Source organism: Equus quagga, chromosome 16 (genome assembly GCF_021613505.1).
Source record: "Equus quagga isolate Etosha38 chromosome 16, UCLA_HA_Equagga_1.0, whole genome shotgun sequence".
NCBI classification, from domain to species: domain Eukaryota; kingdom Metazoa; phylum Chordata; class Mammalia; order Perissodactyla; family Equidae; genus Equus; species Equus quagga.
The window spans coordinates 21,008,342-21,027,448 of record NC_060282.1 but is presented as its reverse complement, the minus strand read 5'-3'; the positions used below and the strand labels follow the sequence as shown (position 1 = coordinate 21,027,448).

The 19,107-nt window shown below is 38.0% G+C and overlaps 1 protein-coding gene across 12 annotated transcripts in view; it reads right to left on the bottom strand.

Moving 5' to 3' along the window:
* ENPP2 (ectonucleotide pyrophosphatase/phosphodiesterase 2) overlaps positions 1–19,107 on the bottom strand; it is a 103,873-nt gene that overhangs the window by 46,593 nt on the left and 38,173 nt on the right. For all 12 annotated transcript variants that reach the window (XM_046642175.1, XM_046642169.1, XM_046642170.1 and 9 more), the window contains exons 3-9: positions 17,232–17,387; positions 12,567–12,692; positions 10,215–10,275; positions 8,285–8,382; positions 7,978–8,057; positions 7,083–7,202; positions 200–255 (exon numbers count right to left, since the gene is read on the bottom strand). In XM_046642175.1, coding sequence (XP_046498131.1) covers positions 200–255; positions 7,083–7,202; positions 7,978–8,057; positions 8,285–8,382; positions 10,215–10,275; positions 12,567–12,692; positions 17,232–17,387 — 697 coding nt within the window. The remainder of the gene's footprint in view (positions 1–199; positions 256–7,082; positions 7,203–7,977; positions 8,058–8,284; positions 8,383–10,214; positions 10,276–12,566; positions 12,693–17,231; positions 17,388–19,107) is intronic.

Here is a 19,107-nt window from a genome sequence, read left to right as displayed (position 1 = left end):
GGAAGAGAGAGTGGGAGGAGGGGGGGGAGGGATGGAGAGAGGACCTCTGGGGTAAAATAGTTGGAGGGTTATTTTGAATCAAAAAGTATTCAAAAGTTCGAGTACTTTTACATTTAACTGAAATTAAATTGAATTAATGTTTCATAAATTGAATCCTAATTGTAATTTTACGAATGTTGACAAAATAAAGGTAACTTACACAGACCAGAAGAATGTCCCAGCTTTCACCCCTTGCTTGGTGGCTGTAATCCACAGCTAATGAGGAAAATATAAGAGGCTTATAACATGTTCTGAGTTTTGGTCAAAGAAGAAAAAGTTTTTAAAAATACATTAGATCAGATATCTTTTACTTTACCCATACCTCACCATAAATTTCACATTATTTGCAACCATTTTTTTTCACATCTGGAAGTCAGAATCATTATTTCCATGAACGTTATTCAACATGTTCTCTGCAAAAGCTTTCAAAAGCTTTGCTATGATTCTAGTGGCATTTTTTTAAACTCTTATTTCATCTCAGAAGTCTCTTCTGTACCTGTCTTTTCTGATCATTGTTTTGAATGTTTCACTTATAAGGCAGAATTTGGCTCATCAAAGGACCTAGGAGCGGACCATATGTTTCCTTTACTATTGAAAGCCCAGAGAGGAGAACCTCAATTTGGCACACAGATGCCAGGATCTTAGAACCCAGCTTTGTCTTGTTTTATTTTCAAGTGGGTGAATGACAAGGAAAAAAGCCTATTTTTTATTCTGGATTTTCCCTGCATCCTTTCCTTAGCCTTGTAGTAAACGGAATTTTAGGAATCAGTGCCTAGGATAAGTTAGGTGAACCAAGCATTTCATTAAGGTTTTTTAAGTATTCTTCGTGGCTCACGTTGTCGGGAGGCAGAAAAGGCAGCCGTTAAGAACCTGAGCTCTGCAACCAGGTAGCTGGATTTTAAGTCTTGCCTCCGTCACTTACCAGCCATGGGGTCCTCCAGCAAGTTACTTAAGCTCTCTGTGCTTCAGTTTCCTTTAAAATGTAGATAATATTACCTACCACAGAGGATTATTCTAATCTTTAATGAGTTAATACATTTAAAGTCCTTAAAATAGTGTCAGCATTTGGTGAACAATCAATTTTAATCTTAATTATTACGCGATAATGGAAATAAATATAATCCAGTTATTCTGGGAACATTAAAAACAGCTTAGGATAGCCAGTGTCCATTGAACAGAAGTCTGTGAGAAGAAATGCTCTCGCTTTAGAAGGCAAATAGGACGAAGTGTGGCTTGTTTGTTAAAAGACCAAAGCAAAAATGGTCTAGAAATTGCAATCAGCCCCTTTTCTGGTTTCACTGTATCCAGTATCTTTGACAGTGTCTTATCCACTCCACTGAAAACCTTTGTTTTTTGAGGAAAGGGGTAATTTGGAGAAATGGGACATCCAGGAGCTTGGCCATGGTTTCACGGTCTGAGACTCCTGGCCTGGGAGAATTCAGCAAGGATTCCCAAGTCCCTCGGAGGGACTGAAAATCCCCAGCCCCCTAAATCACAGCTGCTGCAGCTGGCAAGTGAGAGACAGGATGGGAGAGTATACAGCCCCCTCTTACATCCACAGAGGTCTGAGTTGCTAGTGGATGTCATAAGCATGGGAGAGGTGGGGTTCTCGTCCCATGGCGATGGGACAGAGAGATAAGGATCTCAGATCGCTTTGAGCGCCCTTCCGGAATTTTGTCCAGTGTATCCTTCCGCTTTAAGGACAAACTCTGGCACTCCCAGGTGTCCCCAGGCCAACCAGGATTCAAAACGTGGCCTGAAGTGTTATTATTCTTTTTGTTCCAGAACCTCCACTAGGATAAAGATGTACTCAAACTACGTGCAGGACATCCTACAGGTGCCTCAAAACCACACCAGACCCCATAGAGACCAGTTTCTCGAATGTATGAAGTGATCTATTTTTATACTTAAATTGATTTCAGAGACACAAGCTTAGTGTATTCATATCCAAACAACTTCCTAGAAAATCTAACGACTGGATATTTCCAAGGAAGTTGTACTAGGCAATATTTGGCAGACATGAAATGTAAGGTCCATCTGGGGCTTTCTAATGGAATATTTTTTTAAATGCAATTTTGTCAAACGATGACCCTGCACTTTCAAAAGTTATTTTGTGGAATGCATGCTGATGTTGGCATTATCTGGGAAACAGGAAACCCTCTGAGTAACTTCTGGCTCAGTAAGACTCAAGGGAAAAGATCACCAGACGTGGTCTTTGTGGTGGCATGAGAAGGACATTGGGAGCGAAGGAAAGACATCGGGGGCAAAGACGGCCGAAGTGTGTGTGCCAAGATTATCCCGATGGCAAAATCAGTATAATCTGTTCTTTAGACTTTCTGTACTTCCCCAAATTTTTACAGTGACAATTAACATCTTTGTAATCAGAAAAAAGTGAATCAACTGTAAAAAAACAATGTGAACTACAAAGACGAATAAAAAGTAAAAAGTTTGATTTCTTCTCAAGAAAAGAAGCAAAAGATTTCTCCCTGCTTCTTGGTAAGTCACGTTGACCACATTTTCTAAAAGAAAATTGGAAGCACAGTGAGAAAAGTAAAAAAAAGAAAAAGCGAAGAAATAAGAGAGAATAATTGAAATTTTAAAACACATTTAAAAATCTCCAACAAAAGGATCCTGGCAGTAATGAAGCCAAACTGTGAAGGTTTAGCAATTGGTACGAGATTGAAGCAAAAGAAAGTTCTTAAGTTACATCAAATCATAAGCAGCTATAAAAGTTCCTTTGCAGGTCATATGTATATATTATATTTCAGAACTCAGAAGTTAAATATAGTAATTACAGAGAAAAAAAGACATTAAAACATTGGTCCAAAAGAAGAAAAGTAAAAAGGAGCCTCTGGGGCTATAAAAAAAAGAGAGAGAGAAGTTCCTAGTTCCTTGTTAATTCAGAGAAATGGGAAGTATGGTTTCTCTGAATTTGAATGTAATGTGAATTTCCTCAGAGATTGGTAAAACAGTTCGACTATAAAAAATAAAGAGAAGAAACTGAGTTTGGTCTTCCCGCCTTTAATCTCAATATTTCCTCCATTGCTCTGCTTTATCTAGAGACACAGTTTTCAACAATTATGTCCTAGCTGCTACATTTTGAAACGAGGACAAACGGGAATAATATTGTACCTTCTTGATATGTTATCAGGAATTTTTTTTAAAAAAGCTTTCCCACTGGAACCAGAAGGATTTCAATGTGAAATGCAACACTTTCTCAAATTTAGTAAAGTATGCAGCTGTGGGAGAAGGGGAGAAGTTTTGAAAAAGAAAATAAGCAAAAACATTTTTCAAAAACATAAACTAACTATTGGCATCTTTCTAGCAGTTATTTGCAGGGAAATTATTCGCTCCCATTCAAAAGCACAGAGCTGGGACAAAGAGAATTCTGGGAGACCCAAGGGATGGGTATCAGCAGGAGTAAATCAATCACTGAGAGCCAGGAGTCAGAACAAACTAAGGATAGGAGGGTTGCGGGATGCATCAGCATAGACTGTGGACCAATGTCGCTCCTTCCAGGTGGTTAGGGCCAGAAGATGGTGAGTGATGAAGTACAGGCTTACATGCCTTGGACGGGGGTGCAGAACAGGTCAGTCCAAAACACAGAAGCGGGACACCTAAATGTGTCATGCTGTGGGTTAGGTCCCAAGAATAAAGAGGTAAATAGACCAAATCCCTTCTCTCAGGCATCCCACAGTCTATAGCAGACGTGTGAATAATTTCTAAAGGATATGGCCAAATTTATGATAGAAATTATATGAAAACCCAAAGAAAGGTCCCTGAGCTTGGCCAGAAGTTGGGGGAGCTTAGTGAAGCCTACCTGGGGACAGACACTTCAACTGAAATTTGAAAGATAAGAGTCAAGAAGCAAAGGGATCAAGTGAGCAAAGTCCATCCTAAGTACATGAAGATACAACAAAAAGAGAAAAAAATTACAGGTTTATAGCAGTATATGGAAAAGGAACAACAGAATAAAGAAAAGGTAAGTTTTTCCTGAAAAGAAAGCAAAGACTCCCACTGGCAGGATAATAAAATAGATAAAAGAGAGGTAAGAAATGACCTGAGCTTTCCATCAAACTAATCCCTTTGCCTGGAAGTTCACCCCTATTCTAATGTCATTCTTCTCGCTGCTGTCTCTTTCTTGAACATGCCATCTTTCTTGCATTGTTACACTACGGTAATTCACGATGATGATCCCAGAACCAACTTCTTACATCACCAATACTGGCAGAAAACAACTGTAGGCTGAGCAACTTAAGAAAGGATAAAAATGCACCTGCCTTTCCTAGAAACTTCTTACTCCAGAAACTATGGCTTTACAAGACCTGCCTCATGGTGGGGTGTCGGACTCTTTCTCAAATCTCCACATTTAGTGGGCCCTTTGGAGTTCCATTCATTCCTCACTTCACTGAGTCCAGATCTAAAGGGAGCAGGGCATTTCCCCACTGAGCCATGTTAGTACTAGATTGCATGATTATAGCAGAAAGAATTTTCAAAGAAACAAACACGCTTAAGGAACTCCATTCAGAGTATGGAACATGCTTTTGTAATGAGAAAAAAAATAAATACAATTTTAAAACAACAACAATAACAAAAGTAACTCTATTAAAATATGTATGAGAAATGTAGGGTTGTAGAGTGAATGACAACTTGTATTAGTGCATTCTGAAGATTAGCAAATTAAAAGCAGACTTGACTTTGTTAATGCGGCTATATCACGGCAAAAATAAAAAAGATGAAATTAAATTATAGAAATTATTTCTGGAAGCCTAATGGCAAGATTCAAATTTTGAGATGGACACTGTACAAATGCTTCACCCCATCTACTAGATTTTAAACTAGAATAGGAGTGATTCTTATCCACCATTTAATCTGATCTCTATATTATTTAGCCAAATGTCTTTCATGGTTTAATCATTCAGTAAAAATAAGTTGAGTTTAATCGAATTCCCTGTCTAAGATTTTTATAAATATTTTCTCTACTCCAATTATTTTTTCACTGGTGATTTTGTGAAATGTACAAACCTCTGAGAGGATGGTATAAATGCCTGAGGAATATTTATTAAGGCCCATCTTTTTCTTAGAGTATTGATAGTTTCTTACACTCTTATACTGTAGTTTCTTATAGTTTCTGTCCATATGTTCTTCCTATATGACAAATTTCAATAAAATATGTTTTTAAATTGTAGCTACTATGCTCACCGGAATTCTTATGGTGGCCTCTTGTTCAAGAAGATAGACAGAAACACAAATCATTTTCACCGCAAATCTTGGTCAGCACTGGGAAAGTACTAAACTTTGTCAAATGTGTCAACTTTGAGAGTTAGTGAGGAAACAGGCAAACAGAGTCAAAACAGAGACTTCACTTCATTGGACCTGTTAACAGAATTCCCTCTGCTCTGTTTCTGCAGAAGTTAATGAATATGTGGACTCATCTTCTGAGTCACGCCAACCCAAAGGAAACCTAATGTCAACCCTCGGTGGAAGGTGCTCCAATTTGATAAAATTACTATTTATCTCTATATCCTTTGTGGTTCTTCAAGCAAGTTTGCTTCCACGATAAAATTACTATAAAAGACCAACTTGCAACAGCTTGACAGTGCTCTAATTTCAGTCATTTTATTTAAATCATAAAATGTTCCTCCATCATAAACTTTATTTGTGAAATCCACCCAGTAAACAAATTTCACTATGCTCACAACCTAGGTCATCATCGACTTCTGGGAGTCCAGCCTGAATAAAGACAGCAGAATCAGAAGCTTGACTATAAAGAAACACTTCTACAGACATACAAGAAGGCTTCCAATGTTTATTTTAAAAAAAAATTAAAAGCTTGTATTTAACGCTGCATCCAGATTTATTATGCAATACAAATATTTTTATCACAAATGACCTTTTCTCAAAGAGCATTACCATTTTTTTCTTGCTTCATATTCTCTATTTTCCCCATAGATTGCAGCAAATAGTTCCAGGTATGAGATCATTTAGGGGTGGTAAACACACGGATGTGTGCAGACACTGCCCACTCTTCATGCCACAGCAGATCGCACAAAGGTCTCCCAGTCCTCTTTCCTAACCAGTGTTGCAGGGATCCGTGGCCTCCAATCAGAGTTGACATGAGGTGGAACCATGTGCTATCCTTCTTCTACATGTTTCTGACTGACTGCGTGCACTGGGATGTGTTCCTGTGGGATTCTGATCCTTCTACCAAGGGTCATGTGTGCTTAGCTCAGTTCTGCAAATTCCACAACCACGGCTTTATGTTGTTGCTTTGCTCATGTCTGACCAAAGCAAGTTGCCTAACCATACACACAGTCACAGGAAAAATACTACGTAGAAAGCCACTCACATTCCTTTTTACCTTCTGCCCAGCCATTTGATCTGAAGTAAACAGGATGATTTCTTTCAAAGTATTAATTTTCTGGTCCAGCATCAAGGTAGGATTCTACTTATTATATGTAACTTCCAAGATTTTTTAAAAAGGGATTAAAAAAGAGAGAATTCATGAATTTACTGTGGGTTTCTCTGAGCTCCTTTTTTTCAGCAAGTTTCCCTCTTTCAGTTCATATGGCACCTAGGCCAAAATTTTGGGGCAGTCATTGTCATTCACTTCTCTTTTTCACTGTACCCCCCAAAATCTAGTAAATCAATAAGATCTATCTATTCCTTCTTCAAAATATTTCTGAAATTTATCTCTCACTGTTCCCACCACTATCACTGTAATCAAGACACTTATCATCCGACACTTTTGTAATCATAAACTCACATACACACATATATACACACATAGACATATACGCATATGTATATTATATATGCACATTTGTACATACATACACATATATACAGATACATATGCATGTATATATTATATACATACATATACATATATATAATGCACACATACATATATAATATCAAAACATAGAAACATTGCCAAATATGAAGAAATTATATGTATCTTTTTCACAGATAAATTCGGGGATAAACTGTTTCAATGCACACACACAGACACACACACACACACACAGTTCAGGACTTACCGGTTGACCTCCCCACCATCTGTGATTAAATTTTTCTCGCCCTCGAAGATGGAAAGTGGCATCAAACACAGGATCATACATTGAATTGCCGACAATTCCATGTGATTCTGGATATAGCCCCTTTATGTAAAAGCAAATTCCTTATTAAAATAGCAATACAATAATCCACATATATTATCTATCATATATTGTCTTATCATAGAAGGTTTTATACCAATATTTAATTTCTAAATTTATATAAGATATTTATAACCTTTATATGTGTCTGAGCAAAAATGAATATTATCTATGCACTAATTATAGGCCATCTGAGAAACTTAATATGATTACAAGAAACTAAGTATTTGGGTGTCTTAATTGTTATAATTTAATAAGATGAAATTAATTTTTGTTGCAATAAATTAACCTTTAGTTTGACATTTCCTTATGTGTCTCCAAAGGAGCTTCTATTTCTACATATGCTTTTCCTTTTTCCTAAGTTCGTTTTCTCCTCCAAACAACAAAAAAATTAATAAAATAAATAAATTATGGTTTTAAAGAAGGAAGCAAGGTAGAAATGGCAGTATCTGAAAATTAAAACATAGCAGCCCTGAAGTCAACATTTTTACTTGAAAATTCGGAAAGTAAACAATAGGCCCTGTGGCATTTGAGAGAGGTTTAATGCACGTGTTCAGACGGAACTGCACCTGAAAAATGGCTTCCGTCTTAACATTGCAATGGGGTTCGGTCACCCACCAGTTGTAAAAGGCATTTACTGTGAACAACTAATGCAGATAAGACGGAAAACAGAAAGACTTTCTTTGAACACTAAGGAACATGTTTTAAAAATCTCCCTTTAAGTTATTTCAGGATGAAATTAGCCTTTTGAATCTACACCATTTGAAGAAATACTTACAGTAGCCAAAGTGTATAAGTTCGGGAAAGTTTTTGTTGGGTACACGGGCCTCATGTAGGGAGAGTGTGTGCCACAAGACCCTGGAAATACAATTTCAGATATTAGAGCAAGAGAATCAACAGGAACCACTTCATGCACGGAAATCCATTTTATAACCTATCAAAGACATGTGTTAACCTTCACTTTTGCATTTCCAATAATAAAATATATTTAAAACCATGTGTCCATAGGTCCCAAAGCCCATAGCTGAGCATTTACCGTGCAGCTCATGGATCACAGATGAGAACGCAGTATGAAAATGACTTACGTAGTTTTTCAATGTTGGGCATGACCTTGCTGCCTTTCTTCATGTATGATGCACGGAAACCATCCACAGAGAAGATGATTAATGGAGGGCGAACAAACCTTAAACAGTAACACATCAAGCTTTAGAAAAATTATTGCCACAGAGTTTCCATTATGCCTAGTCATTCTCAATAATTGGGGCCAAGAATTTACAAGATGAAACTTCAAGTGAGGATATCTGTACAAGCCCTGGCTTCCAGCCATGTAACATTTGTGGGGACTGAAGTTCAAAGTTAAATGACTAAGGTCATAAAATGGCCAGGGAGGAGACTGGACTCCAGATTTCCCCTAATGTACTTCCTCCACTGCTGCCTCTCACATTGCAAACAAGGTTGTCCACAATGTGAAAAGCGGTTACATCTGCCTAGAATATGTATTCTCCCATTTGTTACCTGGAAAAATCCTATTCATCCTTTAAAACACAGCTCAAGATTTCCTCCTCTATAATGCTGGTTGCTCATGCTTAATTCCTTGAAGATAGGAATTAACACCTTTTTTACCATTCAATATATATCATATTACATTATATTGTAATGATCTGTTAACATGTTTCCCTTCCTCACCAGTTTTAAAGCACAGTTTGTATCTTATTCATCTTTTTATCTTGCAGAACCATAATAGGGCTTCACTAAAATGCATTAAACACATGACTGAATGAATGGATGGATGAATGAATAAATATAAATTTAATAGCAGTAGCACTCCTGTCACCAGAACGAAGCTTTTATAAAAAATTATTTTAGGTTTAATTATAAAATCATTTCAAAAATAATTAAAATTATTGAAGATCTCTAAAATGTCTATCAATAAAGGACAAGACTGTCCTTTTAACTAGGGCAGGATATGAGGCAATAGGCCCTTTATTATATTCTAGTTGTTCAATACTTGAGAACACAAAAAATGTGCAAAATTGTTTCTAAGAGTTTGAGATAATTCGGCAAGTATAGGCTTGAGTTTATTTGGAGCCACATAATAAATAAGGCATGTTTTAAATGAATCACATATAAAGCCCTTAGAACAATGCTACACAAGAGTTCATTATCATCACCACTATGATCTTATGGGGCTTCTACCACATAGACTTCTTTTTCCTCAAAAATAACTGAACACATTTTAAATAGAAACTATTGCCGTCCCATTCCAAACGTCCAACGGCATTCAAGTGGCTCATTAAAGTTAAAAAGGAAGCAAAAATTAAAACAATATCTAAATACTTGGTGGTTGTGTCCCAGGCCGTGCTGCTTAAAACGAAAAAACACTTGAACAAATACATTAATGAAAACACATTTGCTGAAAATTTATTTTCTGCCAGACATTTTAAGGGTCTGTGAATTTTCAACAGTTTCCTGGAAGGCGCAATAAGTGCCTTATGCTGGTCACATTTGAGCTGTGGGGTGTCACTCAAGTTTGGCTGTACCCCAGCAAAGAGAACTTCAGTGGTTTGTCAAGTTTCTAGCGCATCTGGTAGGAGTTACCATCTTGGACGATATTTTTCAAGAAGTTCTATAGACCGCCCCTCTTCCACCCGAAAAAAGGCAAAAGCAGCACTTTAGGAAAAACAGTTAAAAAATAAGTCACTGTCAGAAATGTTTCTTTCCTTCTTCAGTGATATTTAGATACACTTTGTAAAATCATCAGCTAAGGCGAAATATAGGGGGATACTAAGTCTCCAATATGTGCAGAGGTAATAGCAAAAAATTTAAAAAAAGAATTTTCTACTTCAAAATATATAGTCTAGTTTTTAACTTGGAAATTACTCATAAGTACTCATAAGTTTGCCTGTATACGTGGATTTCAGTTTTACATTGTTTTTATCCATGCACCCATCCATATCCTGTGATATTTTATCCACTAATATATAAAACTTCATAATATTCATAAAAAACACTTACCCTGCAGGGCATTCTGGGGCTTTTATTTCTTCACAGTCATCATCCACCCAATGTGACTCTCCTATTGGGAAAAATAGGTAAATGTATTGGTGAATCTAATTATAAATGCCATCTAGAGCCTTGAAGCCTACAATTCCAGGACCTGTGTGCTGTTTGATACTTGTTGCTAACAGGACATCATTGAAAAGGAAATTCTGAAATAAAGTCTAGTGTCTGGTTTGGCTTACTAAAGTAGGCCCATCCATGATGGGAAAGCTAAGATTTAATAACCCCAAATGGTGTTTATGCGAGCCTTCTGAGTCTAAATGTCTTGTAGATAAAAACACCAGTGGCGTCAGTGAGCAAAATTTCATGTTTGTTTCCCTCCAGAAATAAACTGTTTGGTCATTAGATGGAACATTCTTTTCTCCACCACTGAACATCTCAAAGCCATAGAAAGCATGGCACAACTTCCTTTAGTTGGGGGAAAAGGTTTAGAACACTTAGGGATGATAGATGGAAGATTCCAATAGAGAGATTATTTGCCAATAGACCCGTGTATAGCCCTTGAATTTAGGAATAAAAACTAATGCTATCTTTCACTTTTATCTTCCACCAAGATCTGAGAACATAAACCTATACCTTTCCTGAGTTACCCCTATCAAGAACAGAGAACAGAAAAGAGTTCAGATAAAAAATGAAGTTTCCTTCCAACAAACCAAAAATTATCAAAAAGCATCTGCCTTTAACTGTCCTAAAACAAACAAAAATCACGTGTCTTGAATATAAGTAAAATTGGTGACCAAGAGTTTGGAGAAATTGCTGGCATGTAAAGAGCACTGAAAATCCCCCCTGGACGCCAATAATCAATCTATTGCCAACTATGTAAGTAAGTACCGTGCTCCTCAAAATGGGGAAGCTGCACCACACACGTAATAACCCAGAGCACACACAGGGGCCTCACAAAAGTACGGCAACTAGAATCGTAAGCCAGCAACAGCCAATGTATAATGATTCAATGACCAATGATACCTAGGACTTTTTCTTTCTTTTCTCTTCTAACAGCCTTTGTGGCTTATTGGTACATTTACTACATTGGGAAATAAAAGGGAAAGGGAAATAAATTCCTAATCAATTTCAGGCTTTGTCAACAGTTACAATAATTCTTTGGGTAGGGGAAATTTTCCAAATTCAGGATTAATGTAATACCCTCTTGCCACAATTCAACACTATATACGTTTCAGAACTGATTTGCTTTTTCCCTGAAATCTTTTTTTTTTTAAAGATTGGCCCCTGAGCTAACATCTGTTGCTAATCTTCTTTTTTTGCTTCTTCTTCTTCTCCCCAAAGCCCCCCAGTACATGGTTGTATATTCTAGTTGTAGGTCCTTCGGGTTGTGCTATGTGGGACGCCTCCTCAGCATGGCCTGATGAGTGGTGTATAGGTCTGCCCCCAGGATCTGAACTGGTGAACCCCAGGGCTACTGAAGCAGAGTATGCAAACTTAACCACGTGGCCACAGGGTCAGCCTCCTGAAATCTTTTAACAGAAACTCTTCGTAAATGTTCCAGGTCACAGCTAGGAAGAAAGCCTTAATTTAGACACTAAAAAGTGACTTGCAAATTTTACATGAAGATTCTTGGGTCTTTCCACTAACTTCTGTAAGTGGGTGCATGGCAACTTAAATTCCTTAAAGGCAGAAATAGCATCTTTTATATTTTCGGTGGTCCATTGGCTAGTATTTATTATTGGAATAAAACCATCATATTCTACAATCAACCATACAAAGTCAGCACACATGTATGTGTGGCTTTGGGGTATAATAGGAGCTGTTGGCACCCTGATCCTTTTTACAAGCTTATCCTCATCCTCAGCCTGCTGCTGGTGCCTCGGCACACAGCTTACATCCAGTGGCTACAAAAGCCATGTGTCTTGTCTCAAGGCTAAGAACATCGGGATGTTCTCTCCAGAGCCCGCAGTAGGGCAGGTCGAGGTGAGACTTCACCTGAGATCACGCCATTGCTGCGCCCCTACCCTCGCTGCCCCTTCTCCTTTACATGGTTTTCCTGCAGAGCGTTCCCTCGGTGAATTCCATGGATGGAATTCCTGTCTTGGGCTCTGCTTCTAGGAAAGCTGACTTTAGAAATCTCTTCATTACTATTGGTCTATCTAATTATGGAATTTAGGGTTATTTCAGATCAGTGAAATGCAGGGAAGTAAAACTAAGAAAGAAGTCTGAGAAATTAAAAAGCATAACTCATTCTTTCCTCCCAGACCCATAGCCAAGGTGTTATAGCCACAACAGCTAAGCTCTCTTGGAGCATCCCCAGTTTTCATTCCTTTAAAGCTCGAGCCGATACGAGCAAACACATACCTTTGCAAACCACTTGGTAATTAGTACAGCAGTCTCCCTTGGCCAGGCAGTCCTCCGAGCAGTGACAAGCATTGTCTTCGTTTCTTACTTCTCCACATCTGTCCTTAGTACACTCCCAGCCACCGGCTGTAATCGGCACAATAAAACACTTTCACTGCTTCACACCAACCAAAGGAGAGAGGCCATGATTTCTTACAGGGGTTGCCAACAAAAAGAGTTAAAATCCCACGTCATTTAATCTCCTAGTGAAATTAGAGTTGGCCTGAGGCCTAGATGGTATTTGGAAGGCATACAACTAGGATAAATTCCCAATTTTTCAAACCGAGACTACAAAGCGAAACGCAATTGGGCTCCTTTGGGAAAATGGAACCCTTTTTCCACTTGCGAACTGTCCAAAAAGACCCAATAAAATGTACAGCATCCAAGGTTTGTGACAGGGGTATCTACTGTGTAGGCATAGTCCCTATGGCTGGACTCTTTTATTTTCCAAAGCAGTGTTACTCCACTTTAATCAGCTTAATTTAAATACAAATGATAGTGCAACTAAATGGCCTCTACCTGCTATAAGACAGACCTGGAGGTTAAAGGCCTAAACAGATATGAAGAGTATAAGGGATATCAAAAACACTCGCAGTTCCAAGCATTGACCGAAATGTGGCCCTACCTACAGTAAGAGGTCAGAGTCCCTACTTTCAAGGAGGCCGGTAGACAGGTTACAGATTACTGTCTGAGCATACTTTATTGAGAGCTCTGGGCTCAACCCCAACAAGAGGGTACATTCAGAAAAGTAGTATTTTCATTTTTTTTTTTTTTGAGGAAGATTAGCCCTGAGCTAACTACTGCCAGTCCTCCTCTTTTTTGCTGAAGAAGCCTGGCCCTGAGCTAACATCATGCCCATCTTTCTCTACTTTATACATGGGACGCTTACCACAGCATGGTGTGCCAAGCGGTGCCATGTCCACACCCGGGATCTGAACCAGAAAACCCTGGGCCGCTGAGAAGTGGAACGTGCGAACTTAACCGCTGTGCCACCGGGCTGGCCCTGTATTTTCATTTTAAAGAGAGTGCTGTACTTTTTTTCTTTCTTTCTTTTTTTTTTTTTTTGGTGAGGAAGACTGTCCCTGAGCTAACTTTGTGACAGTCTTTCTCTATTTTGCATGTAGGAGACAGCCACAGCATGGCTTGACAAGCCATGTGTAGGTCTACTCCCAGGATCCAAACCCACTAATCCTGGGCTACTGAAGTGGAGCATGTGAACTTAACCACTGTGTGCTTTTTGTTTGACTGTTCCTCCACTAGACTATAAGCTTCAAGGCAGGGGAAATCACATCTCTCTTTTCACCATTATATCTCCTGTGCCTGAGACTGTGCCTGTACATGCTAAGTGTTCCTTGAATATTTATTAAATCTAGCTGAAAATTGCCATGAAAATAAAATATGACTCTTTAAATTCAGGATTGCTGTGTTGAGAAACTTCATAGTCAATTCATTTATTCAATAAATATTTCTACTACATTTTCTATGTTCTAGGTGCTGGGGAGGTCGTGAAGAACAAGAAAGACAAGGTCTTGTCTTCATGGAGCTTACATTCCAATTGGGATAGACAGACCATAGGCAGGTTCAGTTTTTGCTAAGTGCTGTGAAGGAAATAACAAGATGGCATTGATAGAGTGACAGTATAGCAGGGAGGGTGCTTTTCTCTGAGCTAAAGGATTCAGGTCTTCATCTCTCAAAATATGTCATAAGTAGAAGACAATGATTTTAGAAAGCCGTGCTGCTCCTTAGTAATATTCTACCAAGAGATGCTATTGTTAAGTGAATAAATGGACAAAGGGACATTAATTGCAATGCTGGAAAACCATGCAATTATTGTTGAATTTCTATTCTTTTAGAATTACCTTTGCATCCTGATTTCATTCTCTTATTTTTTGATATCCCCTATTTCCACTGCCTTCTCTTCCCAAGCAGATTAAAGACTAGGAGTCCCTTTGTCCGGGACCTGCTATTCCCAATGGTCAGCAGTTTTCCCAAGTTACTTTGACTGACAGAGATTGTGAGTGTTTTTCCCAATTCAAAGATAACTCTACCAACCAGTATAATTTTACTCCTCCCTAGTTTCATAAGAAAATCCCTTTGCTCACAAAAGAGCATCCCTATTAACAAGCTACATTTGTTGAGGAACTGTTGACTTCATATAAGAATGGAATAAAAAAAAAATTAGGATTCAGAGTGAACTACAAAGTATGAGCCACTCAGGTGTGTATCTCTCAAAGCAAAATGGGAATAAACATTAAAAAATATTTAATCTCACTGGATAATAAGAAGTTTACCTATCAGATCAGAAAAAAAAAATGTTTAAGAATGAGAATATCCAGTGCTGAAAAAGAACTGGTGCAAGGCTCTCGTGCCCTCCGAGAGAAATAGAAGCTTTCAGCAGTATAATTTTATAATATATACTGAAATTTTAAAAATGCATATTGGGCCAGCGCAGCAAAGTGTGCACATTCCACTTTGGCGGCCCAGGGTTGGCCAGTTCAGATCCCAGGTGCAGACATGGCACCGCTTGGCAAGCCATGCTGTGGTAGGTGTCCCACATATAAAGTAGAGGAAGATGGGCGTGGATGTTAGCTCAGGGCCAGCATTCCTCAGCAAAAAGAGGAGGATTGGCAGCAGATGTTAGCTCAGGGTCAATCTTCCTCAAAAAAAAAAAAAAAAAATAAGGCATATATACTCTGACCCTGAAATCCCACACCTAGGAATTTATCGTAAGGAAAATAGACAACCGTATGACTATGTATGAACAGTATTCACTGATACATTGTTCATAAATAGCAAAAATTGGGAAAATGTAAATATCAATTACTCAATGAAGTAGGTTGCATCTGTTCTATGGAACACTACATAGCCATTCAAGAGGATGATGCATATAAAGGTATATAAATACAGATATGCCCTCACACAGGCATACATATGCAGACTTGTATAAATATACACACACACATACATACCTACTAAACACACATGCACACACACACACACAAAATAGTCAGAGTTTACACTGAAACGTTGATTGTGCCTTTCTCTAGAGAGTGTTTGTGTCAGCAGAGTAGAATCTCAGAGACTTTGTTTTCCCCTTCAACTATTTATTATTTATTATCATTTTATTATTACTTGATATTTGATTCTCCCACATTTGGCATATGTTATCTTTGTACACAGGGAAATACTACTTTAAAAATGTTATTATAGTCCATATTCATTAAACCTGGGAAGAAAAGCATGAGCTACAATCAGAGAGGGCTGAGAGTCAGGAGAGCCATTCAATTCAGCCAGGAGTGCTAAGACAAGGAATCCAGAAGGCTGGGATGACATGTCAGGGAGGAGCTGCTGAAGGTAGCGAGGAAACACAAAATGTTCGTCAGTTCCTCAGTGCCAAGCAAACACAGACTGCTGGTTTGAAACAATGATTTAGAGCCAAAGAATTCTGCTGGAACATCTGTTCCATCCATATATTCGGTTTACAAGGTTCTCAGCATTTAAGTTTGCAGACCGACAACTAAAGAACCTGGGAGAAGTTCCAAAGGAAAGTAACAACAACAAACAAAAAGGCCGAATGTTTGGAAAGTGTATTATGCAAAAAACAGCCTAGTGAAATGCTTCTTATTTTGAGGGAGAAACAAACAAATCAGAACTAGTCAGGGAGTTGAGGTCGGTTTTTATATTAATCAAGGGCTATTTCTTTAGTAAGGAAAATGATGTCAGTAGAGAGATCAGACTAATAGCAACGATAATATAGGTTAGGTTTTTAAAAGAATCATCTAACCATAACAGTTGAAAAACAAGTAATAACTTGGAGGGGGAGGTTGGAATCTCTGCATCTAGTGGTGTTAAGAACAGAGTCGATCGTGGTCTCTCTCAGAGAGTCTGAATATGATTTTGCCCACTGGCATGGTCAATAACCTACAAGGCATCTCCATAGTCCTATCTGAATATTGGGCTTTGAAAACAGCCAGTGGAGTCCCCAAAGGTGTTTCTTCACAACTCGTGTGCATTCATTCACAATCTTGTATATTCTACTGACTGTTCCAGGAGAGAAGGCATGTAAAGAAAGCTCAGGATGGCTGTAGAGAAAGGTTTTAGACCTACCCCAAGCATGCTGCCCCAAGCAGAATTCCATAACAATGTTCCACTTGCATAGAGAATGGAGAATGTCATCAGTGTGGACCAACAGTCACTATATGATAAGACGGAAAAAAAACACCCCACAAACGCTAGAAACTATGCAGGAAAGCAAAAAATAAAAACAAAAACAAAAAACTCCAACACTTCAAGAATGTGCACAGTTTCAGCCCATATGCCCTAGCAGTGAATGTGGGAACTGATAGCAAGAGATAGAAATAATGAAGATGAAAAAAAGCCTGGGCAGAGGCACTTCCGAAACCAGCAAATAATGATTGCAGCTGCAAAGAACATGCCTTGGGGGGGCCTTCTATGGAAACAACAGTCACACAGGGTGACTCATCATGCAATTGACAACCACTCAGGAAACAAAACTAGAACCCACAGTTTGGTTTGGCCAAGGCAGGGTGTCAATGCCAGGGTGTACAACAGCAGGGGACTCTAAGTCATCTAATCAAGGCTGGAGAGGACTCAAAAGTTACACACCTGTCTTCAAACAAAGCTCGTCAAAGTCATGGCAGCAACTGCTGTAGCTCTTACACAGGTTGTCACACCGACATTCAGGAGGTGCAGCCTCTTGAAGTTCAAAGCATCTGCCTTTGCAAGATCCAGAAGAGTTGGTCCAGGGAGAGTCTGATAACACTGCAAGACAAAGAGGAGAAGGCAATGGGACTGGGGAGTGGGTCATGTCACCATGTAGGGGTGGCACTGGGAAGCAGTACAGTGTGGTGATACAGTCAGACTCTAGCCAAGCAGCCTGGCTCCATCACCTGCAAGCTATGTACCCTCAGCAAGTTGCTGCAATTCCTTGTGCCACAGTTTTCTCATCTGTAGAATGGGGGGATTAGTAAAAGTAACCTGAGGTTGTAATGAGAATTAAATGAAACAACCCATGCGAAACACTTAGCAGGGTGTCAGACATACAGATAGTATGACAAATGTTGGTTACTGATTTTGTTACTGTTTACAATTAGTATTACTGCAAATCTGTGATGGTTAGTGCCTCTGGATGCTGATGTCGCCAACAGAGAATAGAACTTTGATCTATACACTTAGAAACAAGGGTTCATTTCTCTATTTAAAAATCCATGGCTTTTTGTAAGGAAAATTCAGCCCATATGTGCTGAGAATGGTCTGGAAGTATGGGATGGAATAGAAGACTTTATAGGTCTTCTCCAGCCATAAAATCTACACCTGTAACTAGAGTTACACAAACACAAACTCCACAGTCTCGGCTTGTCAAAAATAAATCCTCTTTCATTATTTTCATATGATATAATTGCACATCTTGAAATCTCAAGAATCAAAAAATTTGAAGGAAAAAAAATAATTCGGTGAGATGAAAACAACACAAATTTGTTATATATAGGCAATATAAGTTCAAAAACTAAATGGAAGTTCCATTCATCATAGTACCTAAAAGATAAAATATCTAGGTATAAATTGAATAGGACATTTGTAAAACCTACATGAAGAATACATTAGAATGCTCCAAAAAGACATTTTAAAAGATGTGGTTAAATGGAAAGACATACCATCCTGGAGGTAAAAATATTAACATTATAAAAATATCAATTTGTCCTAAACAAATCTAAAGATTCAACGCAATCACAATAAAAATATAAAGAGGATTTCTTGAAACTTGAGAGGATATTACAAGTTCATAAAAAAAATATATATATAAAAAAGAAAAAACTGAAAAGGAAGAGTAATTTGTTGAAGACTGAATAATAAAATATATTCTGAATTTAAATCATTAAAACAGCTTGATACTAGAAAATAAGTAGATCAGTGTTAGGGGTGAGGACCAGAAACAAGGTCAAATATATGAGAATTTATTTTAAAATGAAAGTAACATTTTAAATCAGAAGAAAGAAGGCTTCATCAGTAAGTGAAAGTATGATTAATTAGTAAGTAGTGCTGGAATAACTGGCTGACTAGAAAAAATTAAGCTGGATCCTCATTCTAGCTTACAAAATAATTAATTTCTGAAAAGTGGAAAATATAAGTAGTGTCATACCTGTTGTTAGGAATAAAAATTTTTCTAAGATAAAACACAATTTGAAAGTATCTATCAACATTTTTAAATGCATATGAATCTTTCACCCAGAAATTCCATTACTAGGAATTTATCTCTCACTTGTATTTGCAAAAGTTTGCCAAGATAGATATACAGAAAATGTCTTGTTCATTGCAATGTTTTGTAAGGAGAGGGAGGGACCCTCAAGTCAACCCATGTTGTTTTCCCCATCAAGAAAGAATCACTCTATCCATAAACGGAATATTACGCATCCCTTAAAAAGAATGAGTAGATCTGCGTAGGCTAATATGGAAAGATCTACAAAATATATAAACAAGTTCT